Source organism: Sitophilus oryzae, unplaced genomic scaffold (genome assembly GCF_002938485.1).
Source record: "Sitophilus oryzae breed Bouriz unplaced genomic scaffold, Soryzae_2.0 scaffold_1178_pilon_pilon, whole genome shotgun sequence".
Classification (NCBI taxonomy): domain Eukaryota; kingdom Metazoa; phylum Arthropoda; class Insecta; order Coleoptera; family Curculionidae; genus Sitophilus; species Sitophilus oryzae.
In genome coordinates, this window is record NW_022145813.1 from 293491 (window position 1) to 319833 (window position 26343).

At 34.2% G+C, this 26343-nt stretch overlaps 1 protein-coding gene across 2 annotated transcripts in view; it reads left to right on the forward strand.

Annotated features, from left to right (window-relative positions):
* LOC115890461 (oxidative stress-induced growth inhibitor 2-like) overlaps nt 1-26343 on the forward strand; it is a 72433-nt gene that overhangs the window by 41495 nt on the left and 4595 nt on the right. Inside the window, exons 2-4 of one of the 2 annotated variants that reach the window (XM_030910710.1) lie at nt 722-810; nt 13334-13608; nt 23224-24213. In XM_030910710.1, coding sequence (XP_030766570.1) covers nt 753-810; nt 13334-13608; nt 23224-24213 — 1323 coding nt within the window. In that variant the 5' untranslated portion in view covers nt 722-752. The remainder of the gene's footprint in view (nt 1-721; nt 811-13333; nt 13609-23223; nt 24214-26343) is intronic. The other variant, XM_030910704.1, reaches the window with a different exon arrangement.

Genomic DNA, 26343 nt, shown 5'->3' on the forward strand with positions numbered 1-26343 from the left:
CTAACCAACCCGCCAAATAACTAACTCAATCCAACCAAAAAGAGTGAAACCAATGCAATAAGATCACGCTATAAGCAAAAAAAAATATAAAAAAGTCTTGGTCGACGTGAGATTTGAACCACGGTCCGTTCGCTTACGAAGCGATAGCCTCAGCCACTGACCCACAGGTGCTCTTGCTAAACGCTTAAGGCTAGGCATTACTTTCCGCCGACATGAACGACGTCACAATATCTATTAACGGAATTTTAGTAGGCTACCGTTTAACGGCTGTTTAAGTACATCGTTAAAAAATTATATTTTTTATTATTTCTGACAAAAAGAGCAAGCATAAAAAAACTGACTACGCCACTGGATTGTGCCTAAAAAAGTGCTTGCTATAACGTTTTTACAGAATTTTATTATTCCGCAAAATAAAAAAGTTATGGGCAATTTTCAAAATGGTAAAAAATTCAAAAGGACCCCGTATCTCAGTTGGCAGTGAAAATATCAACAGGCGGTTTACGCCATTAAACGTTTCTCAGAAATCGAGCCCATGACATCTACGTCGGTTTTGCTCTATCTAGTCAGCAAATAGGTTTCCTCTGTTAAAACAGACCAATTTCGACCACCCTATACATATGTAATTATATAATATTTTATATGGTCTTACTATTAGACTTTAAATATGTATACTATAAATCTTATAACAGTATTTTATCTAATTTATTTCCTTTTTTTCCAGATCCTACATTTAGAGAAACCATACAAAAACCATGAGGACTGTACAAAATCAAAGTGATAATACTATTTACAAGGATGTGATTGTCATTGGTAAGAATTTATTTTACCACTAGCGTGTACCAGCGACTTCGTTCGCGTCGAATTAATCATTTGTAATGAGAATTAATCATTTGTAATAAGGTGATGATAAAGCAAAGTAAGAATTTCCATTAACATTCAAACTGGATAAAATCTTCTCACATTTATGTCAGCATGATAAAAAACAATATGGCGATATTATTATATAACTTGGTAATATTTGAGGGAGTTTCATGTCGTTGGAATTTCACTCTCGAAAAATCCGTTTGCCAAAAATAAGCTTTTTACGTCAAACAGTTTAAGCAGAATCTCATCAATTACCCAACTTTTTGAAACACCCTGTATGGTTTTTTAAAAAATTTCAAAATATGTAAAAAAAAACAAATAAATTATGCTTGTCCAAGCGTTTTCCCAAAAGTCTAACCGTTTTTTAAATAACAAATATTGTAATATTTGAGGGGCGTTTTCACCCTCTTGGAATTTGAGATTCGAGAACCCCTCCTTATCGAACTTCTACACCCCACAGTCAATCCGTTTGCCAAAAATCAGCTTTAAACGTCAAGCAGTTTAAGCAGAATCGTATTTACTCAACGGTCATATTTTATGAAACACCCTGTATAAATTATAAAAAAATCTTAAAATATGTAAAACAACAAAATAAAATACGTGTTTAAGAGTTTTTCCGAAAAAAAAAAATATTTTAATATTTGAGGGATAGTTTCACCCCCTTAGAATTCGAGTTTCGAAAAATCCCTTCTTATCGAACCTTTACACCCTAAAGTCAATCTGTTTTCCAAAAATCAGCTTTTTACGTCAAGCGCTTTAAGCAGGATCGTGATTAATCAATGACCAGATTTTTCGAAACACCCTGTATACATTTTAAAAATCTTAAAATACAAAAAAAAAAATATACGTGTTTAAGCGTTTTTCGGAAACTTGACCGTTTTTTAAATAAAAATATTGTAATATTTGAGGGGTGGTTTCACCCTCTTGGAACTCATTTCGAAAAATGGCATCTTTCGAACCTCTACACCCTAGAATCAACCTGTATGCCAAAATTGAGCTTCTTACGTTGAGTGGTTTGAGCAGGGTCGTGATTAATCAGTATGTCAGTCACTTAATGAATTTTATATATTAGTATATAATATATGGAAATTGATTATGCTTATTTAATTACCTGTTAATCTGAAGCATCTATTGAAGCAACTATTTAAAAAGAATTTTGCTAATAATTGATTTATACAAAATTCTTTAGATTTTATTTACACTTAAGATATTTCTATATAATTTTGTTTTTATATGTCATGTATGTTTTTCAAAATATATAAGTGGATTTTTTATTAAAATATTAGAAAGAAAAAATGATAAAGAAGAGAATGTTTGAGGATATGACTAGGGATGGATTTTTCCCATATATCGATAACTAACGATAGTTATTAGTTATCAATATATGGTCACCTATCAATGTATTGATACATATATCGAAATTTATTTTTATGGGTATAATTTAATTTACCTTCTTTAAAACCTGCATATTAGTTGAACATTTCAAAATTGTTATACCGGGTGCGTCTCAAAAGTGGCTCACCCCTATAACTTTTTATTTTTCCAGATAAAAAACAGGATTTGGTATGTTAGTATATGACATAAATTAGGATTGATTGACATATTCAATTGTTTTTGGTCACTTCCTGTTTCACCGGAAATGACTACCTACAACTTTTGATTTTTAAATGGTACTTACCCTCGGTAATTTTTTACTTTATTCGTTAGTTATCTTAATTAACTTTTGAAATTCTCGCTTAATAAAAAATCGTATTTTGGAATTCAATCTGGAGTGTCAAGGTTATGTTAAAAACACTAATTCTTAATCAAGGAGCCTTGGAAAAATAGATTTAATCGTCTAATGTTTTAATGTCTTGTCCTGGCCAGTTAGAAAATGCTGAAATCGTATTTTTAATCATATCTCAATTTTTTCAAATGGAACGAGGGTGGCTCATTAGCATATTTGTAAAAGCATTTTTTATGAATAATTTGATACCACACATTTAGTATTTCGTGTCAAATTTTCGTTACGAACCCAAGTTATATGTAATTTTAAATAAACCACATGCGAAAATGGCAAAGTTACATATGATATGTCATTCTATTCAGAATGTCATTTTCTATCGAATAAAGTAAAAAATACCGAGGGTGTCATTAAAAGTCAAAAGTTGTAGTCATTTCCGGTGAAACAGGAAGTGACCAAAAACAATTGAATACGTCAATCAATCCTAATTTATGTCATATACTAACATACCAAATCTCGTTTTTCTAACTGAAAAAATAAAAAGTTATAGGGTGAGCCGCTTTTGAGACGCACCCGGTCTATCCAACGACAAAATCCTTGACAGTGATAGATGTGTCTGTCATTTTAATTTCAAAGTAGTTTTTTTTATTTTACAAAGAAATAAGTTGGTACAATTGGAACGCATAATTAATATATTTAAATTTTGAGTTACAAGTGATTACTTCAAAATATTGTGAAAAAACAGTATAAAACTGAAAAATCTAATCTTGGTTAATTAACTTTAATCTTATTTTTTTTCTGCTAGTACTAAAATGTATTATTTACCTATCGTATGATGTTATTTTACAGATACTCCATTTTGTGGTACCATATACAGTACGTCTGCTGGATCTGTGTCTATGAAAGGAATGCGGACAAAAAACATTTAAATAAACAGCAATATATTTTATACGTCGACTTGACGAGTACGTCACCGCAAATCGCTCCGCCCACTCATTTTATTGGCTACTTGCAAATTTGTCGAATTTTTATTGATGGGACGCGTCGTCTAATTTTTTACGAAAAACATCGAGAGAGTATCGTTTCCTCTCTCACGGATACCCCGTAGCTACAGAACGGATAGACGTACTGTACAGATGGTATACAACTTTATTTGTGGCTAATACAACTCTCTGGCCATAGTCTCTGGCGGTCTCTGGGCACCGAATATTAACTGTAAACTATGGTCTGGGTCAACACTTAATTTTCCCTCGAGTTTTCCTCCACTTAATTTTAAAAAACACGAAACACAAGTAACAACACAGTCCAAAATACAAAACGCAAAATATTTATCATTTCTATTTGACACAAAATTATAACCTATAATTTGGCAAGAGTTTGACAGCTCTCAAAAATCTTAAGTCGAATTCATACCATTCATTGCCTGGAAACTTATATGGTGAAATTTTGATAAAATAATTTAGTACTCACTAAAAACACGGTATGTCGCTAGTGGCGGGAAAAATAATTTTTAGAGGTTACTAGTTTATTTGGTTGCCTGTGATATGCATATACAGGGTGTTTCCTAATTAATCTAAAAAATAAAAAATCGTTAGAAAACGGCTTAAAGCGGGCTCTTAATAAGTATATATTTATTTTTTTCTCGGCAACCGTTTGATGAACAAGAAAAACTTAAAAGATCAGTTTTGTTGAAAAAGGATGGCCAGTCAAGAAAAACATTTATTTTCTTTAAAAAAGCAGTAGTGTACCATTTATATTTTAAGCAAAATATCGATTGTAGATCAGAAAGGAAGTACTTTAGACCTAATGGTTATATAAAAATTGTTTTAAGAACACATGAGGAATCACACCACAATTTTTAGACTAATTAGAAAACACCCTGTATATTGTCAACTTGACAATGATTGTTGATAAATCAAAAATACCTTTTCTGTGAAAAAAGCCCGATTTTCGCAGGAAAAATTTTGGTTTTTATTGAATTTGGGCCTGCGTCTGCAAATACCGGTATGTTTTTTAATATTCTATCTATCTAAATTTTAAATATCCTAGTCAGAAATAGTTTTATTATTTATTAACTGTAAAAATGGTATACTTATAAGTTTTATCAAATATTGTGATTTACTTTCTACCTTGTAGTAAAAAATTTTATATTTAATAAACTGTAATATATATATATATATATATATATATATATATATATATATATATATATATATATATATATATATATATATATATATATATATATATATATTATTATAGTTTTATTAAAGTTACTCTGATATACTAATATATCAGTGTAACTTTTAAAACTAAATCCTTTGAAATCAAATATAAACATAAAAAATATTTACAGCAGAAAAGGCGAAGGCGCTGGGTTAAACGTAGTCTCTACTAAGAACACGGAGGGGCGCTTTGACCCAAAATTTTACTATTAAGTTTCATATCTATCTTAATAGAAGATTATTTTCTTTTATCTATGGTTCATACGCATCGGAGTCCGTTTGTCGTTCATCGTTGCGTCAAACCAATAATATTGAAATATGATCTGTCGTTTTTGAAATAAACCAATAAAACTGGTTAAAAACAACAAGAGACGACATGACGTATTTACTTATAAACCCATCCATAGTTACCTTAAAAAATATTAGAAACTTTTTTTAGTGAAATAAATGGATTGGTATGGAAGTCATCTGCTTCTTTTTTCTGTCATCGTCTGTCGAAATCTTACCTGAGAAAAAAAAACAGAGTATATATGTATTATATTTTCAGTTTTCAAACCACATTTTATATTAGAGATTTGCGATTAGAGATAGATTTTTTCCGATATATCTATAACTAAAATATATCGATAGTAGGGTCAGGTTAGGCATCGGGAATTTCGGTACCGCGCCTCTTAGGAACCGGAATTTCCCGGTTTTTTTGGTACTTTCGGTACTGACTAATTTTTGTTCAATAGTGGTGCAGTTCATCAATCAGAAAGCAAGGGATGGTTTTTCAAAGTAAAATGGATAAAAAATTGAGATTTTTCACGAAAATAATATCAAATTATTAAGTAATCAGTCATGAAAAAATCAACATGAACACAAACAGGAACACAAGAAAAGATAAAAGTATAGGTAACTTAAATTTCATATCAAACAACATAAACTAACTTAACTGAATTTGAGACATAAGCCCTAAAATATTGAAATAAAAGTGCAAATAACTTTTAAAACAGAACATAATAAATAATATAGGAACTTAAAAGAGAAAAGAAGCAAGGACAATAAGAAATAGCTTCATTACTTATTTAGAAGAGTTTGATTTCGACCGCTAGAAAGTCTCAACGAACGTTCTGACGTAACAAAAAATAATTTTTAATTATTGTTACCGAGGCACGGTTTTGTGATGGCCAAAAAGCTCTGAACCCTAATTGGTAGTCTTAATTAGAGTTTCCGGAACCGTACTAAAATATTTTCGTTCAATGACTGTGGAGTTCGTCAATTAGCAAGCAAGAGATGGTTCTCAAAAGTACAACCAATAAAAAATTGATTTTCAAATGAAAATAATATCAAATTATTAAGTCATGAGGAAGTAAACATGAACACAAATAATGAAAACAAGCGAAAAAAAATAACAGAAAACAAATAGGTAGCTTAAAAATTACATCAAACAACATCAACCAACCCAAATTTAAAAAGAAAACTTAACATTTTCAATTAAAGATGCAAATGCCTATAAACACTTAACAAAAACAAATATAACTGATACATTTAGCAATATTATACTAAATAATAAAATAACATATTTAAACTTCAAAATAACTTCAGAAGTAAGAACAGTAAGAGATAGCATCACTTAACAACTTATTTAGCAGAGTTTGATTTCGACCGCTAGAAAGTATCAAAAGTCTTTCGCATCTTTCGCACGTAACAAAAAATATGTTTTTAATTATTATTACCGAGTCCCCATTCCTTGATGTCCGAAAAGAACCGGGAATTCCCGGTTCTTTTGGTACCGGAATTTCCCGGTTCTGAACCCTAATCGATAGGTGAATTGCGATAACTTATCGATAAGTAAGATTCATTATCGCCCAACCCTAGATATGACGGAAGACTGATGTTTGACTTGTCTGCAGATAGATAACTCACCAAGTTTAATTGTTTAGCTGTCTGTAAACACATTTAAGATACCGACTATTGTTTAACTTTATGAGCCCATTGTATTTCGTCGACGACGTAAACTAATTCATTCCAATGAATCTACCAAGAAAGTTTATTAATAAAGTTACAATCTTGTTAATTCTAGGATTATTTGCCTTTTCTGATTTGACGAAAAAGAGTGAAAATAATTAATTCATGATATTTTGAAAGAATCCGCCTTCTGTTATTGCAAAATAGTTGGTAATCAGCATGCATTTAGTTTATAAACTAGGTGGTTAGTTAGCAAAATATACAGGGCGTTTCAAAAAACATGTGCCACCTGTCGTGAGGAGATTCGTCAATAAAAATAAAATTTATTTTTCATATCAATATAAGACCGATACTGCTTTGTTTCGTAACTGTAGGGGGTTAAAGTCCTCATTTTTTTCGATTTATTATCTATAATACGTCTTCGACCACTACTACTAAGTAACTTAGTGAATTGGTCTGGAGAGGATGATTCCATATTCTAGATACATCACTTCGCTAAACACTATCTCCATCAGCCACGAATTTTTGAGAATTACCTTACAATTAATTTTTACACTCTAAATCGTGAAAGTCGACTGGCTTGCGCTTCGTCCTACGTGGAAGACAAGAGAGCGCGATTCGGGCAGTGCGTGCGACGCGTATTTAACAATCAACGTTACGAAGCTGTCCTAGGTAGGAGATACGCGTTACGCTTCTTCCTATGTGGGCGACAAAAGTTAGCGGGCGACACGTGCGACAACAGAGGGCGATGAGCTCGACTCGCGCGACATGTTTCAATCGCCTGCGATGCCGCTTCAGTCGCGCGATATCGCGCGAATCTTCTACCTAGGACAACTTGGTAAGAAAAAGTTTGATAAATAACCTTCGCTTACACCGCCCGAGCCGCGCGCTTTTGTCTTCCACGTAGGACGAAGCGTTAGCTATAAAGGCACATACTCCCGACTCGTCTACTTGACAAATATTTGTAATTGGTATACAAGGTATACACGGTGCGTCTGGCATTTATACAGAATTTCTAAGTTATATAAGCCATAAGAATATTTACACTGAAAAAGAACTATATTATCTTGAAGTAAACATTTTTTTTAATTGTAAATATGCGGTGATTTACAATGATAAACATTGACAAACAAGATGATGCAAAACTTTGTTCTTCAGGAAAGTTTGCAGACTGAGGGTGCATCCACATCATCTTAAAGAAAAAGCGGTTCGGCGTATCGGCGTAACGTCTCTAAAGGGATGGCCATAACGGTCTTTCTGCCGAGGAGCAAGGGGAAAGACACCACCTACCTGCTGAGCCTTATCCAAGGTCAGAACTTCAATGTAAGAACATCGAGTTGGCGAGTCATCAACTCGAGGGAGGAGGGTCATGGTCAGGTCCTCACAATAGGAATTGACCTCAAATCCAAGGAGGCAATAGAGAAAGAGGGACATATCCTCTATTATATATACGGGACAACATCGCTATCAGGTCTAAGGAGAGACTAAGTTAAAGAGGTGGAGAAAATGGAGACAGATTCTCCAGCCTCCACCTCACGTGTTCCTCAGCCGGAGGCAAGCTCCTCGACTGCGAAGAGCTGCATGGAGGGCCAAACTCCAACCGTGGCACACCTACCCTCGGAGGAAGAACTGTTGTCAGAGGAGGATGGCAAATACCCTGTCCCCTCTACACCAGGGGTATGATGGGTTATAGATTGTGTGGTGACTCAATGAAGGGGGGCACAATAGATCGCAGTGATTAACCCCCCCTCTTACTCATTTTACATTCTACATCGGCGTAACGACCTTGAATCGATTCCCAGTAATTCTATTGGCTGAAAAATTCATCTGTCAATTTCATCTGTCAAAAATTTCATCCAATAGAATTACTGGAAATCGATTCAAGGTCGTTACGCCGATACGCCGCGCCGTTCCCCTTTTTCCAGGATGATGTGGATGCACCCTAATTCACGAATGGTGATTATACAACGTTAACATTATTTACGCCAGATATTTTTATTTTTAGAAAAGGTTTACAGGGAACTCATAAATGTCTTATGCTGAGGCAACTTTCGATTAGTTTCGATTATATGTTGTAATCAGGTTATAACAAAGTTTACAGAACATATATTTCTGTAAACTTTGGTTTTAACCAATAACACAATTTAAAGTCTGTCTAGTGGGACGATTTTGATGTAATTGAATCTACTCTTGAGCGAGGGGTGTCTCACTCGGATACAAAATGTACACGTACTGCCAAAATATCCTTCCACTGCTAAGCGACTGCCAATGACTATGAAGAAGACTGCCTATGACTGCCATGTAATTATTATAGGCGACTGCCATAAGATTGCCAATGACTGCCAGCGACTGCCAAGAAAATGTACATGTAATTCCAATAGTGAGACACCCCTCGCACTTGAGTTAAAAAAATGTATTTTGTTTTAATTTAGACTAAGTATTTTAAATTCACGTCATCATAATTTTCAGCTTATTCAACCATTTCCAATTATGGTATAGCCTTCCTCACATATTTAGATACTCTCTTATTTGTAGTTGGGCTCATTGTTGGCTATGCGGGCCTAAGTTATCCCTGCTAATTTCCTAATACCATGGTCCAATCTCAGGTTTGGTCTTCTTCTAGGTCTCTTAATTCCTCGTCGGTACCATGCTGTAATTTCCGTGGTCCATCTGTTGTCCGTCCATCTGTTGTCCGTCCTTCTTGCCAGGTCTCCTGCCCATTGCCACTCGAGGGATTTGATTCACTTTTACATATTTTCTTTTAATCAAAATATTTTAAAACCAAAAATAAATTAATTATAAATATATAAACAGTTGATATTTACATCAACAAAACTCACGTCCTTAACAGTACTTAAGGGACATAAAGAGCTTTTCCCGGTCAAAATATTCTAATAAGGTTGCGATGAGTTTTTTGCAACGGCTATTAAGCTATCTTGTACTAAAAGAGGTTCTAAAAAGAATAATGTTCGACTACAAGGTCTGCTAGTAATATTTTTTAAGCTGAAAGTATCAGAACACAATTCATTTAAATGAAAAACTCGTTAAACAAAAAATACAAAACTAAATCGTCAAAGCGAATGACGATGTCACTAAATATATAAATAAATATTAATTAAAAAGACAATTCAGTTTGTTATGTTATATGTTATAGATATTGGTTATAATTTAGAGTAAGTATTCTAAATTCACACATATGCCACTTTATTATTTGTCTTTATTAAGTGATTCATCGTTTTAATAAACTCGTTAAAATATATTAATGTATTCAAATTAACGTTGTAATACTAGAGCTGGCATTTCTGGTCTTGGGTGCCGATTTTCGTGTGTACGAAGTGTACTGTCAACACGCTTAGCAAAATTCAATGTACTGAATAAAGACAGAAGGAAAGTATTTTCCCAAGCGCATGGAATCTAGCGTCAGATTAAGTGGTTATGTAAGAAATACTTCGTATTTTTGCTCTCTCCGACTTACTAGATTGCCATAGCGATTCACTCCTATATATGTAAACGCCGACCCAAAGTTTCGCTTGCCAGCAGGGTATGAATTGGCCGAAATTGTTTATTGTCACAGAAAATATAATGGGCTCCTTGCATGCATGGGGATAGAAGTCAATTTTTACAAATTCCATCTGGAAAGTACAGTAGAATCGAAAAAAAACGGCGTCAAAGGCGGCTGTGGAATAAGGTCATTGTTATTAAAATTAATGTAAAAAATTAACACTAATTGTAGAAAAATTAAAAAAAGGATAGAAGGTTTACGACACAAATCTATTTCCAAAAAAATATTTTCTTCGAATTTTAATCTTCACTATTTAAGAATCACTTTTACTCAATATAAAAATAAATTACAACCTTCTTAAGGCCAACTGGCAATAAGCGCTATTTAAAACTAAAGAAAAGTACGGGTAAAAATATATATACAAGGGTACGGGCCAAGTAGATGACATCCAGGCCTTGACCTCACATAAATTATCAGCGATTGTCATTCCCCAGTTTTCTTTGACGCCGTTTTTTTTTATCGCATATGGTTTTAAATCATTTATAACGATAACACTCTCTAAGCCACATACCAGCCTCATAGTAGACTTTTACTATCCTAGCATGTGACTCAATCTCCGCTAGCGGCGCTGGTTTACCCAGCAGGTAAATCCAGATTTATCCAAAGGGCTTTCTGTAACGTCACGGAGACAAAAACGCGGATGGTGTTTTCTATTTAAATTATGATGTCATTTCATTCAAAAATATATAAAATAGCCCATTCACCAAGCAAAATATGTAGTTGTTTTCTAAATCTCTTGTAGATAAAAATAAAGTTACAATAAAATGGTAAATGACTTCACAACCAGTCTATTCATTGGTACCAAAGTTGGTACCAGACAGTCTTATACAGGGTGTCCCAGGCTGAGCGTGCATTAGAAGTTTCTAGAGAACTAAAACATCTAGCTCGGAGATTTTTTCCATATCATTGTATACTGAAAATACTGTCAAAACTATTGATACTAAAAATACTGTCAATATGGCGGCACTTCCGGCAATACCGGAAATTGACAACAACTTTCTGATTTTAAATGGGTGTCCCCCATAGATTTGTGTCCCTATTTTTTATTGCATATTTAAATTCTCTGTAAAATTTTATAAATTCGATATGTAACAATATCAAGTTACGGATTCCGTGGGTCCACTAATTTAAAGTCACGATTAAATACCTAACGAATTTATTTTCTCACTATATACACACAATTTATACTGATTAACAACAAACAATTAACTATTTAAAAAAAAATCCTTCACTAAATTGTCACGATTCACAATTTAAAACGGTATATTTTCAAACTGGCTGAACCGCCGATCGCGCGCCTTTATATACTCTACTGACTGTTTCTAGAACCTTCTAAAATTCTCGGTATCTTTCTGCCTCCTACTAGTAAATTCTGCCACCTGATTGGCTTACTTTTCTACTTGATTAAGAGATGGCGCCTCAACAACAATATCCTCAGATAGTCCCCAACCAGCAATACACTTGCGGTTTATTCACTTCTCCGACAGATGTCGCCACATACACCTTGACAATATTAAACACTCTATATCTAACATTAACGGATTTCGAGAAAAAAAATATTTAAAATTTTTGGACGAAAAGAAATGTCTGTCAAAAATATGTGTATAGTCTAAACGTCAAATTTAGTGATTACCACAGCCACTGTGCTATAAAGAGAAGACTCATGTGGCTATCTATTTCAAAAATTAAATTGTTCGAATATCATACTATAATAATGGTCGCAGCTGTCATGCAATTGACCGATTAAAAAATTATTATAAATATTTTTTTTTCAAATGGAAACCCACTTTTTTTATTTCACTAGTAAAAAGGCTTTCAAATTCGTTACTTTTTGACTATACGACATGTTCCTATACCTAAAATAAATCGTTTTTAAGTTATTTAAGATTTAGTTTTAAAGCGTATATTTTTCTTGATTTTAAAGTGTAGCCCATGATTTTAAACGTCAAGTGATGTAAAACAATAGATCTGGCCATGTCATATTGTGACACTTTGTTCAAACAGCAGTATGTTATCGATCGTCATTTCAAAGCCAACGTTGTGCTGATTTTTTTTTCGATCATACGGTATATTATTAATATAATTAATAATATCAACTGTTAGATATCACTAAAGAGCGAAAATACGAGATATATTTTTATAAATACACTTTTTAAACTCTTAAGGCAGGCAGTATTTATAATATAGGAAATTCAAATAATTCGTTTTCTGACAGATGGAAATAAATTTTCTGACTGTTTGACACTTGACAATGGACACTTGTCAAAGGAGGCTAGATAAAATCAAGAAAAGTATATGTTTTCAAACTAAATCTTAAATAAATTAAAAACGATTTATTTTAGGTATAGGAACAGGTATAGTTAAAAAGTAACGAATTGACAAACCTTATCACTAGTGAAATAAAAAAGTGGGTTTCCATTTGAAAAAAATGATTTATTAATAATTTTTTAATCGCTCAATTCCATGACAGCTACCGCCATTATTATATGACATTGGAACAATTTAATTTTTGAAATAGATAGCTACATGTCTTCTCTTTTTGATACAGTAGCTGTGGTAATCACTAGATTTGACTTTTGGGCTATACACGTTTTTTTTGACAGGTGGTTTTTTTCGTCAAAATATTTTAAATATTTTTTTTCTTAAAAGCGGTCAATGTTAGGTATAGAGTGTTTAACATCAATATTCATAGAATTTTACGGAGAATTGAACTATGTAATTAAAAATGGGGGCACCAATTTAAAATAAGAAAGTTTGCTGTCAACTTCCGGTATTTCCGGAAGTTCCGCCATATTGAAAATATTTTTAATCAGTAGATCTCGTTGTAAAACAATGATTGGCAAAAAATCTCCTATCTAAATATTGTGGTTCTCTAGAAACTTCTAATGCACGGTCAGCCTGGGACACCCTGTATATCGAAATATGCGATAGTACCTAGATGTTCACTTGTCTCAATTAAATTTTAAATGAATTAAAAAATAGATTTAATTAGATTTTTAAATCTTTTAGGTAATGGACCAAGTGGTATAGCTATGTCGCTAATTCTGAGCGGAAAATTGCCATATCTTACCACCGACGAACATCCAGACGAGATGCTCAGTGCCAGACTGAAGAATGTCACTTCATCGTGTCTGATATCGCAGGATTTAGGACTTCTGGCTCAGGGATTGGAGGGAAGGTCTAGTAATCCTGTCTCGTTACTTATGGACGCCCTGCTACATCCCTATGCCGATTTGGGATTGGAAATGGAACCGTTGCTAGAATTTAGACAGATGGGAAAAGAGGTTAGTTAAAAATATCCCCAATTCATTATAAGCTTTTTTGTTATTTTAGTAAAATATTCACTTTGAATAAGAAGATTGGTAGGAAGAAGCATATCTATATTTTACTATAGGGTTGCCAACTTTCAAAATAAAAAATAGAGGACGAGAGGGTAAAAAGAGGTACAGGCGAAACATTTTTTGAAACCTGGCCCAAATGTCTAGTTTACCAAAAATGTATGCTAACGGTATGCGATTGATTGTCTTTCTTACTTTCTTAAAAATCTTTATACTCAAAACTTAAAATAAAACAAACCATTTTCAACAAAACTTTTTTTTAAATAAGCTAACAGCCTTGTATAATATAAACAAGGCTAACAGTAAATAAACATAAAATATTTATAAACATGTTTATCGCTTCCACAATTCTTCCACATTCTTCATTTTCTTTTCTGTACAAACGAGTGTGAGTAGCGAAAGACACAGATTAAAGAATTTTTAATGCATTGTGGCGATAGACTAATATTTTTTAGATTTTGAGTTTGGCGTGTAAAAACCGGACTTTTTCAATACGCGAGAGAAATGATGACAGTGAGATCAAAAAGATTACGGTTGGCAACCCTATTTTACAGTTGAGGGTTGGAACCTTTGGTGTTACACAGCAAAATAAAAACACTAAATCACACACTGGACGCGCGTTTCGCTAACCATGTTAGCATCATCAGCAGATGATTATAAACTAATTGTCTCAACTGTAATCTTCGATAGCTTCGGATGGTCAACGGAACTGAATCTTTATAATAAGTTTAGTACTAAGATTAGGTTATTAGGAGCAGGTTTCTTAAATCATGCAAAGCCAATTCAGTTTATCCTAGTTTTATTAAAGTTGATATTCCGAAAAGTAACGTTAGTGATAGTAGAGAAAATTGCAAAACAAAAATGGCTTGATTTAGAAATCAAATTTCTGTATAGTAAACGAAGTATGTTTGAAGTTGAAGCCTAGGGACTTTACAAAAAACTTACTTATAAGCTGTTGGTGTCTCTTTCAGAGAAATATGTTTGTGGTTATCAATTCAAAATTTGTTTTGAATAAAAATTAAAAAGCTCTAAAAACATACATGTTTTCCAAAGAGACATAAACATAGCAGAGAATCTTTCTTCGCAGACTTTTGATAAACAAGAGCTCAGTTTATTAAACAAAGGTTTAAAATTTGCATTGCCCAACTCTGGTAGCGCTTTGGAGGAAATCGTCGTTGGTGTTGAAACTGCTATTCAGCACTTGCCGGAGGCTTCTAAAGTATTTACAAGAGAGGCTTGTAGAAATCAGTTATTAAAAAATATCGTTTCAAGTAAATCATTAAAATCTAACAAGGAGCACAATATTGTCAAGAGTTTGCGTAACAAAGATTGTTTCTACCTAAAAGCTGATAAGGGAAATAAGGTTGTTATATTAGATAAAAAAGACTATTACGATAAGGTTAACAACTTAATCGATAATGGTCCCTACATAAATTTGAAAAAGAATCCTTTGTCTAAGATGGTAGCAGACGTTAAAAAACTCTAAAAGAATGTAACACCCTTATTAATCTTTCTTTAAAGAGAAAATTGCAAGTATCCAATCCCACATTACCAAAATTGTATGCGTTACCAAAAATTCATAAGCCGGATAAGTCTATGCGCCCAATTGTTTCGGCTGTAGGTTCTCCGACTTATAATTTGGCAAAATGGTTATCAAAGGAGTTCGAAAATTTAGCTGTTCACGAACCCTCTTTCTCAGTTAAAAATAATATTGAATTCATTAACAAAATTAAAGATATAACATTGCATGAAGGTGAAATTTTGGTCTCCTTTGATGTATCTTCGTTGTTCCCAAGTGTTCCAATTCCACATACTTTAGGCTACTTGAAGGAATTACTGAACGCAAATGGTCTCGACAACAAAACTGTGATTGAATATATTGAGCTTACATCGTTATGTATGAAACAAAATTGTTTTCAATTTAATAACAACTTTTTTGAACAGCGGGAAGGTACAGCAATGGGTAATCCATTGTCTCCATTTTTCGCTAATTTATTCATGAGCAGGTTTGAAGTGGAGGCTAAGAATCAGTTTGAGTATTTTCCAAGAGTATGCATTAGGTATGTGGATGATATATTTGCTGTTTTTGACACACATTCAGACACCATAGATAATTTTATTTTTAAGTTAAATAATCGTTTTCCTTCCATTAAGAGAATTTTCCTTCCATTAAGAGTTAGAGAAAACGTAGGTATAGGTTAATGATTTCTGAAAATTTGACTTTTCAAGTGGAGAAAGATATGTCAAAATATTTTTCAATACCGTTTGAGTTATCCCGTGGTCTAAAAGGAATTTTTAAGAATGTCAATTATAAACTTGTGTATAGTGCTAATAATAAATTACAACAATTATTAGGTAATCCAAAGGATAAAACACCTCCACTAGAAAGGTCGGGTATTTATGAAATTTCTTGTAAAGATTGTAATCAGAAATATGTTGGGCAAACTAGAAGATCAATATTAACTAGATTTAAAGAACATTTAGCTCAGATAAGATATGGTAGACCGGATAAATCTGGCGTTGCCGAACATATTGTTGATAAAGAACATTGTATAGATCTTAATAATTTAAAATTAATTAAACAAGTCTCAAATTACAGGCAATTAGATGCATATGAAAGCATCAGAATTAAAAATGTAAAGATAGTATGAACAGAGACAACGGTCCAATTCCTTCAAGTTCTTTGTTCCTACTACTCTAGTGGCGGAAATTTAACTGTTACGCTCGGTGGGCTCTGACTCAGTTGGCTAGATCTTGCCACGCCCACTCGGAGCCCACTGAGCGAGTATATAAACGCTCAACTTGTAGATTGTATTTTAGTTTATAATCATCTGCTGATGATGCTAACACGGTTAGCGAAACGCGCGTCCAGTGTAGAAGTAAAAGTGTTTTGGTGTAATGTGGTGATTTAGTGTTTTTATATTAACCCTATTTTTTACCTTGAAAACCTCGTAAGTACTCAAAACCTGTTTTCACTAGAGAGACAAACAACTTTTTCAAGTAGCGCAATAATCAAAATAATTCGACTTTTTTCTTATAATACTACAGATAATATAATTTTTGCCAAAAATTGAACTTTTTTTTGACCCCTGTTTCCCAAAAATTGAACTTACGAGGTTTTCAAAGTAAGGCATCGATATTAAAAAACTGTCTGTCACAAAACTGTCAATAAGAGACCTATGATGTTATCGATACCGTTTACCATACATGAATATAAAGTGCTTTTATTTTAACTGTGAACATAGGCGTCAATCATTGTAATTTCTTAATCACTCCCTTGTTGTCAGTCCATAACCAATCTGTTATCATCCATTAGTGAAATACCGACCGGTAATACTGTTTTTTCGCCGAAAAATTAATAAAGAAATAAAATTCGATTTTTTTTTCATCGAAATTTAGTATTTTTAGTGATTTAGAACTATTTTTAGCTAAATAAAAAAAATAATTTTTAAAACAAAAAATATTATTTGTTATGTGAGTATTGGTTGCACTCAAATCCAATGCATTGGCTGTTCCTATTTAAAAATGAACATACTTAGAAAAATAGCATTGCACTGTGTTAAGCCACAGCCCGCCTCTACTTAACAAGCCGTGAACAAGGAGATCTGACAACCCTGGTTTCAGATCGATCGATACACGTTTAGCCATATGATTTACGTTCATTGACCTGTTGCTCTGTGATGTTTTTGTAAATAAATCCGCTTTTTTGAAAGAAAATATTGTTTAGTTAAAAATTAAAGTTGTGAAAAGTCTTACTGTGTTAGATTTGTAAGTTACCCGAACAATTTTTCCGTAAACATTGCGTTAAAACAAATATCCGTGAGTGAAAAATTCGCAGGGATATAAGCGAGGTTAAGTGCTTTCTTCAAAGAATGGCGCCAAATTCGGCGGCAAATGAACATTTTGTGGTGTTTTTGAAAACAATTTATTGAAAGTTAGTTGTTGTAATCAAAAATTACCATGTCAAGTTCTTGTTGTGTGCCTGGGTGCAAATCCAATTATAAAACTTGTCTTGATGCAGGAGAACCAGCGGTATCTGTTCTTACCTTTTCAAAGGATGAAATTACCTTTTCAAAGGATGAAAATATTAAAGCCCAATGGCTTAGGAATATTCCTAGGGAGGCATGGTCACCCTAAAAATATTCTGTGGTTTGTACTAAGCATTTTGTGGAAAGTGACATTATTAGGGACGAGGATTATCGCTTGCCAGATGGATCAGTGCAAAATATACCTACTAAAACTAGACTAAAGTTAAATACAGTGCCTAGTATCTTTCCAAATTTGCCCCATTACTTATCAAAAACAGTCCCTGTTTCCCGAAAAAGTCCTGGTGAAAGAAAAAGTCCTGGTGAAAAAAAGAAATGCAAGATCAAAGTGAGCAATTTAAGCATTTCTTTGGTTCTTTCAGCAGGACTTTTTCGGGGAACAGGGACTGTTTTTGACAAGTAACGTGGCAATTTAATTTTAGTTTTCTGTGGCAAATTTGAGCAAACCTTAAATTAATTTAAAAATACGCGTCTCGATAGCCGGTATAACGGCCCGTCGCGCATTCGCGCTCACTCGAAACCGATCTGAATCTCTTGCCGGTTGCGGCGTTGCCAAATGGTTGTTCACTGCTTGTTAAGTAGAGTCGGGCTGTGGTTAAGCCCTATGTTCACAGTTAAAAATAAACACATAAAAGCACGGTATAAGTTCCTTAATACCGTATCGTATATATTCTGTGACCGCATGATCGAATAAAAATGGCGTCAGCGATGGCTATGAAATGAAGATCATTGCCATTTTATATGTAAAATTATATGGGAAATGTCATCGATCGTCATTCCCAAGCCAATTGGACGCCGTTTTTTTTTTCGATCATACGGTATTTTTATTCAAAGAGTATTCAGTATATTATTAAACTTAGTTTAATAATAAATATTAAATAATAATATTATTAAACTTAGTTTAATAATAAACTTACTGTTACTTGACAAAATGGCGGAGTATGTTTTAATCGAAAATAAGTAAACATTACCAATATTAAGTGAAGTTTTTTATTATTATTTCTAGTGTCAAAAATCTCTATTATGCTGATCCCATATCCTGATCGATTTAAACTAATAAAGATATATCAATAAACAATTAGCGATGTAATGGTTTTTGCGCGCGCTGGCCGACTGCCGCCGCGCCGCTGCGCCGAGATTTCCTATACCCTTGTATATATGACGTCATGGTGTGGCAAATGTAGCATTTTAATTCGATTTGGGCTCCCTTATATAGGATAACAGAAACATTTTCAATGTTAAAACATTTCAAAATAGACAATTTATTTAAAAAAAAACCGGAGGCAAAAGAGCTTTTTCGCACGAGCGAAAAACACCCTTACTTATATATTGATAAATAAAATATGTTTCTTTGTTATGGTCATTTTGTTTTTGTGGATTTGGGCTGATTGCCTGTTTTTCCCGGGCCGGTTTCCACTTCCCCATCCACCCCTGACCCTCAGGCAATAATAGAAGCTCTAGCGAAACAAGGTATTGATAGGCCTTATATAGAAACTCTCGCCAATATATACAAAGAACCCATAGCAAGAGTAATGATTTATAAAACAACCCCAGAGTTTCCAACTGGCAAAGGAGTGCGACAGGGCGACGCGATATCCCCAAAACTGTTTACAGCTACATTAGAAGAAATCTTCCGTCAACTGGATTGGACTAACAAAAGATTAAAAGAGATGGAGAATATCTTAACTCATCTAAGATTCGCTGATGACATAGTCCGAATTGCTAATAGTCCTGAAGAACTACAAGCACAAATTAATGAACTAGATACAGCCAGCTATAAAGTGGGTCTCAAAATTAATTTAGCAAAAACTAAAGTAGTAATGAACAACGAACTAGCGGAAAGAAAAAACGATGTACTTAAACAGCCGTTAAACGGTAGCCTACTAAAATGGCGTTAATAGATGTTGTGACGTCGTTCATGTCGGCAGAAAGTAATGCCTAGCCCTAAGGATTTTGCAAGAGCACCTGTGGGTCAGTGGCTGAGGCTATCACTTCGTAAACGAATGGTCCGTGGTTCAAATCTCACGCCGACTAAGACTTTTTTATATTTTTTTTTGCTTATAGCGTGATCTTATTGGATTGGTTTCACTCTTTTTGGTTGGATTGGTTTAGTTATTTGGCGGGTTGGTTAGCGTGGTTATTTGGAGGGTGTTAATTCATTGGTCTGTTGGTTATTTGGTGGGGTTGGTTGATTTTTACTAATTTATATTTGTTTTTTATATTATTTATCAGTGTCGAGGTTAGTTGCGTTGGTTAAGCTGGTTATTTGGTGGGGTGGATAGCGTTGGTTAGTCCTTATAAAATTCCTATATTTCATAAAGCCGTCAAGTGCGTCTCATCAACGACGTCATTTTAGTAAGCTACCGTTTAACGGCAGTTTAAGTACATCCAAGAAAAAAAAAACACTGGAAATAGTAGAAGAATATGTATATTTAGGACAACTAATATACAGGAATAGTAATACGAGGAATGAAACTCAATCATATTCAAATCTAAAATGCTACTCTATCTAAAGAAGAAAACATTTGACCATTGTGTACTACCAGTCATGACCTATTCATGCAAAATCTGGATACTTAAAATAGACATCATATGGTAACTGCAGGTTGCACTAAATTCAATGAAACGAAATATGCTGGGAATAACCAAGAGAGACCGTAAAAGAATAAAGTGGGTCGTATCCACTTTATTCTTTTACGGTCTAAAAAGACCCGTCCACAGAGTCAAATCCACACAAAAATGACAATGGGCAGGATACCTGGCAAGAAGAACGGATAACAGAATGATCACTAAAATTACATCAAGGTACCCACGAGGAATTAAGAGACCTAGAGGAAGACCGAACCTGAGATGGGACTATGATATTAGGAAATTGGCAGGGATAACTTGAGGCCGCATAGTGGAGTAGAAACTTTGGAGGCTTCCACGCTTCGAATGACTGAGGAGACCGAACAACAGTACCCTAACAGGGTTCCCTTCTTCAAGGATACAGAATAATAATTCGTGTTCATTACTCTCACCGGTACAGTCTTCTTCGCTCGTAGCAGGGCTCTTCCAACAGCGACCCCTCGTCCTATTTCGCTGTCATGGTTCCTTGGCTCCAACAGAATAATACTCCCATTATTCATTTTACTTTCCAGGCAACCATCCAAAAATATCTCACAGCACTCAGGGATCGAAACATCTTCTGCTGCCACCACGCGAACTGTCTCCTCACATTTTCGATGTAGAACCACTTCTTCTTCATTTATATTCAAAATTCCCTGTTTGAAGTTTAGTTCAAAACCTTTAGTGGTCATAATGTCCATTCCGAGAATAAGTTCATCTTCGATATCTGCTACTAACACTGGATGTTCAAAACTGGTGCTCCCAATAACAAAATTAAGATTTAGTTCTCCATGGACAGCAGCGGAGCCCCCCGTAGCAGTACGTAGTCGCCATTGTGTTGTTTTAACCTTCTTCGATGTTTTAAGAATGTCCGGTCTGATGATAGTTTTCGTCGCACCTGTATCCAACAGCATAGTCCGGAACTCTCCATCAACAAAACCATCCACAAAAATGCTGTTGAATTTGTGTTGTAGCGAGGCGACTTGAGCAGTTTTCGTTGGGGCATGTTGGGTACAGGTCGACGTGTGCCCCTTCATTTCGACCCTTAGTAGTTTTTGCGACCTCGACGAAACCGGTTCTTCGTTCTTCTCCTTACAACGGCTTCGCACGTGTCCTACCTGTCCGCAGTTCCAGCAACGAATCGGTCCCTTCTTGCCCATGTACTGGTCCATTTCAGTGGGACTCGATTCTTCTCGAACGAATGAATCATTGCGGTGTCTATGCGATGTTAAGGTCATCCGAGGGCGGGCCATATTGTGAGGTTTATTTAGCCCGCAACATTATGTTGTTATACGGAATGACTATTTTTTTTTTAGAAAAATATCAGTTCTCAGATTAATGTAATGCATTATAAGTGTGCATCCATACCATCCCAGAAAAAACGGGACAACGTATCGGCGTAACGCCCTTGAATCGATTTCCAGCAATTCTATTGGCTGACATTTTTCGACAATTATCCATCTGTCAAAAATTTCAGCCAGTAGCATTGCTGGAAATCGATACAAGGTCGTTACGCCGATACGCCGTTCCGCTTTTTCTAGGATGGTGTGGATCTTGTGTGGATGCACCCTAAGATTCTTTTATACTCGTAAATAAAAATTTTTAAAAAGGTTAGCTTAATAATACAATAACTTTCTTCTTTTAGGATTGCTCGTATTTTGAACAAATTTATTATACTCGTATATATTATAAATTAAACAAATATATCCATCATAGCCTGATACTCAATTCAAATTCAAATTCAAAAGTTTTTTATCCATACCCACTTCATAAGAACTCGCGGGGATATTAAATGTTGATAACAAATATCAAAGTAAAAAATACAGTAAATATTAGATGACGAATGACAGTCTTGTATACAACGTGTTCCAATATTCCGTGGACCTAGAACTATTACATATTTTTGGAATGAAAATAAGTCCATGGACACAATTTACCTCTATACAAAAGTGCTTCGTTTGTCCGCTAGAGGGCATCAAACTTTAAAAAAGCAGATATTTTAAAGAACCATTATTAGCCCGTTTTGAATGTGATTTTGCGCGTCTATGTTTTGCTAAGTGCTTTAACATTTGACATTTACAAAAATCAGGAAAAAGTTCGGAAAGGGTAAAAACTACCCCCACCCTTAAATAAATTTTACTATAAATATTTTCTAACTCAACCGACGATCGAATTTTTTTTGTAAAATGGTCTTTCTAATATTTACTACATTTTTTATCTCTTGTAAAAAAACGCCACCGCGCATACTTTTTGAGGATTTTTTTTTCCGAAGCTAACTTAACGATGTTTTTTCTCACATTAAGCTATGGAGGTCAAATGATATTTTGGCAGTACATGTACTTTTTTACCCAAATGAGATCCCCTCGATTTAGCTATAACAATCTGGTAACCCTAATGTAAGTACAATAGTGTCAACGATGTCGGGACGAATACCGGCGTCGATGTGAACACCGGTACATCGACTGAAAAACCGGTGTTCCTAAAACCGATGTTCCAATCTCAACACAGAACAGGTCTAGGTTACATGATAGCTAAGAACTATAGTAGTTTAATGACACTAGTTAGTATTCTACAAAATACTATTGGCTTTTTTGATCAGTGGCGCACTTAGAGATTGAATCTGGAGTAGTGGCAGTGTTTAAATTAAGTCTAGATTTAAGTTAAATTTTTGTTTTATAATATTTAAATGTATCGTGACTGTGGAAATTTATAAACTTGGATTGATCTTGATTTTCTGTTTTGTTTTGTATTATTAATTTCTTTTGTGACAATTTTATTTCAGACCACTTTTTATCTTATTTATAAATGTCTTCCTGGGAGGAGTAATTATCTCCATTACCCCTCCCGTATATGCGCCTCTACCTTTGATACATTAAATTTTTTAAAAATTATTTCATTTTTTTTTTAGATTGATCACCTGGTGTTAGGTCGAGGCCCTCCCGGCGGTTCCTGGCACACCATGGACCCCGATATCCTGACCCTTTCTCTCGGAAGTTGGATGGCCTTGCCAGGTATTCCTTTTCCCTCTTGCATCACCAACGAGAAACGGGCGTTTGCCCGTGACGTGGCAGCCTATTACGAGCGATACGTGGATGAAATGGACCTGAACCGCTACTTCAAAACCAACACGGTAGTTACTGGCGTCAGAAGCCTCATTAGTACGAAGCCTTCAAACGCTCCAACATCTAGCGCTTTCTGGAACCTCGTGGATAGAGTTAAGGTGCATATAGAGCCGGAAACCAGCATGGCAACTAGCCCTTGTTTCCTAACTAACGCTTTAAATTGTCTTCTCGTCCGTAGTAGCAACAGGAGGAACAGGCTTTGTAGGAGGTCGAAGAATATGCATCAGGATGCGTCGCTTAGAAAGTTGAACAACAAACCTGAGACCGTCATCATTCCCAAGCACGAGAAGAAGAGATCGAGGTCTTGTTGTTGTTACCAAAGCGAAACAGGACCGATTTCACGAAGCCCCGACTCATTTGCCCCCCAGAACGTGCCTTTATACAATAAGTTCAATTCCTGTGATTCCCCTAGAGAGCCCCGATGGATCGTGAAGAGCCTTGATGTGGAGACTGGTGAAACCACGACCTACAGCTGTAAATACGTTGTCCTAGCTTGTGGAGCGAATGACTCACCTAACAGGCTGGAGATTTTCAAGGGTCGGACAGACCCAGAATGCCTAGTGCACGATTTGAGAAGTTTGGAGTCGAAATTAGATGAAGCACTGAAGGCGACGAATATTCTGGACCCGGTGCTGATTGTAGGAGCTGGTTTGAGCGCCGCTGATGCTGTAATGGCTGTGCGACAAAGAAACGTGCCTGTTGTTCACGTTTTTAGAGGAAAATCAGCGGAATTCAACAAGCAGCTGCCTGAGAATATGTATCCAGAGTATCACAAGGTAAAATTATTTTTAAAAAACTGAAATCATCAAACATCAATATTTGGACTAAATAAACTTCGAACCTCATGTATTTTTAACTTCTAACCGCATGCATTTTTTAATTTATTTGCACCACGGTTTTAGACAGATGTCAGCCACGTCTATATCTGAAGTCATAGTCGGAAATAGTTTTTTTAAAACTCTGCATTTGCTGAATACACGTGCCAAATTTGAACAATTTTGGACAAGCCGATTTTCAGCAATTTACGAAAAACTGCATCCATTTTTAATTTGAAACTAAATAGGTAACAATGCAAAACCAGGTATATGGTAACGTACCTTAAGTTGTTATCCTATAATTTTGTCAATGTCAAATTGTAATTTCTAAACATTAGGCTTTTGCCTCATTCGAACCAGTTTTAAGTTACAAAAATACATTTCGGAGATACTAAGCCTAGGTATTATAACGTTGTAGTGTAGACAGCACAACAAATTACATTTGACAATGATAAACTTATAGGTTGACAACTTAAGGTATTGTCTGTCCAACGTCAAAATCCTTGACAGTGATGTGTCTGTCATTTTAGTTTCAAAGTAGTTTATTTTACTTTACAAAGAAATAAGTTGTGATGGGTGAATGGTGATTGGTACAATTGGAACGCATAATTAATATATTTAAATTTTGAGTGATAAGTGATTACTTCAAAATATTGTGAAAAAAACTATATAAAACTGAAAAAATCTAATCTTGGTTAATTAACTTTAATCTTATTTTTTTCTGCAACACTAAAATGTATTGTTTACCTATCGTGTGATGTTATTTTACAGATACTCCAGTTTTTGGTACCATATATTCGAGATGGTATACAACTTTATTTGTAGCTAATACAACTCTCTGGCCATAGTCTCTGGCAAACTGTGTCTCTGGCGGTGTGCACCGAATATTAACTGTAAATTTTGGTCTGGTCAACAATTAATTTTCCCTCGAGTTTTCCTCCACTTAATTTTAAAAAAACAGGAAACACAAGTAACAACACAGTCCAAAATGCAAAATATTTATCAGTTCTATTTGACATAATTTGACACAAAATTATAATCTATATGTAGATAATTTGGCAAGAGTTTGACAACTCTCAAAAATCTCCGTCCGTTTGTTGTTCATCGTTGCGTCAAACCAATAATATTGAAATATGATCTGTCATTTTTGAGATAAATCAATAAAACTGGTTAAAAACAACAACATCCATAGTTAACTTAAAAAATATTAGAAACTTTTTTTAGTGAAATAAATGGATTTGTATGGAAGTCATCTGCTTTTTTTCTGTCATCCTCTGTCAAAATCTTACCTGAGAGAAAAAAAAAACAGAGTATATGTTGCCATTTGGCTGATTTTGCATTGTTACCTGTTCAGTTTTAATGAAAAATAGATGCAGTTTTTCTTAAATTACTGAAAATCGGCTTGTCCAGAATTGTTCAAATTTGACATGTGTATTCAGCATAGGTAAACCTTAAAAAAAACGATTTAAGACTTGTAAATTAATAGAGTGATTAATAGAGTGATTAATAGAGAATTAATAGAGATTGTGTTTCCAACGACGCGACGATGCGCCACCCGGTATAGCTGTTATTTTATGGTTTTTACTAAATTAAATAAGTCCCGGTATAGAGTATTCCGTTCAAGAGTCTAGTACGTAATTAAGTTTATATCTGAATGTTTAGGTTGAACATATTTGGAGGTATTTTCTGCTCTAAAAATGGAGAACAGCAAATTTTGGTATTTAGATTCTAAATCCAGTCGTTTCGTACATAAAATAATTTAATTCTTAAAGTGAGACTTATTTTGTTTTTCATTTCTGAGTAATACTGCCTTCTTATCGGTCAAATATACTAAATTGTCGTCTGATTTTTGTTATTTATTTAGTTCAAATTTTTAAGAACAATGAAAATGATCTTCTAGATATATAGAATTAATCCGTATTATTTAGTTATCTGTGATATTATCTATATTTTTTTAAGATAGTTTAAAACAATATCCCTATCAAAATTTTGGAAAAATTATGCAAAGTTTAATTATATTTTGATTTTGTTATATTTGAATTTCTGTTATTCGATGTATGATGATATAAATATATTGATATTGGTTATATC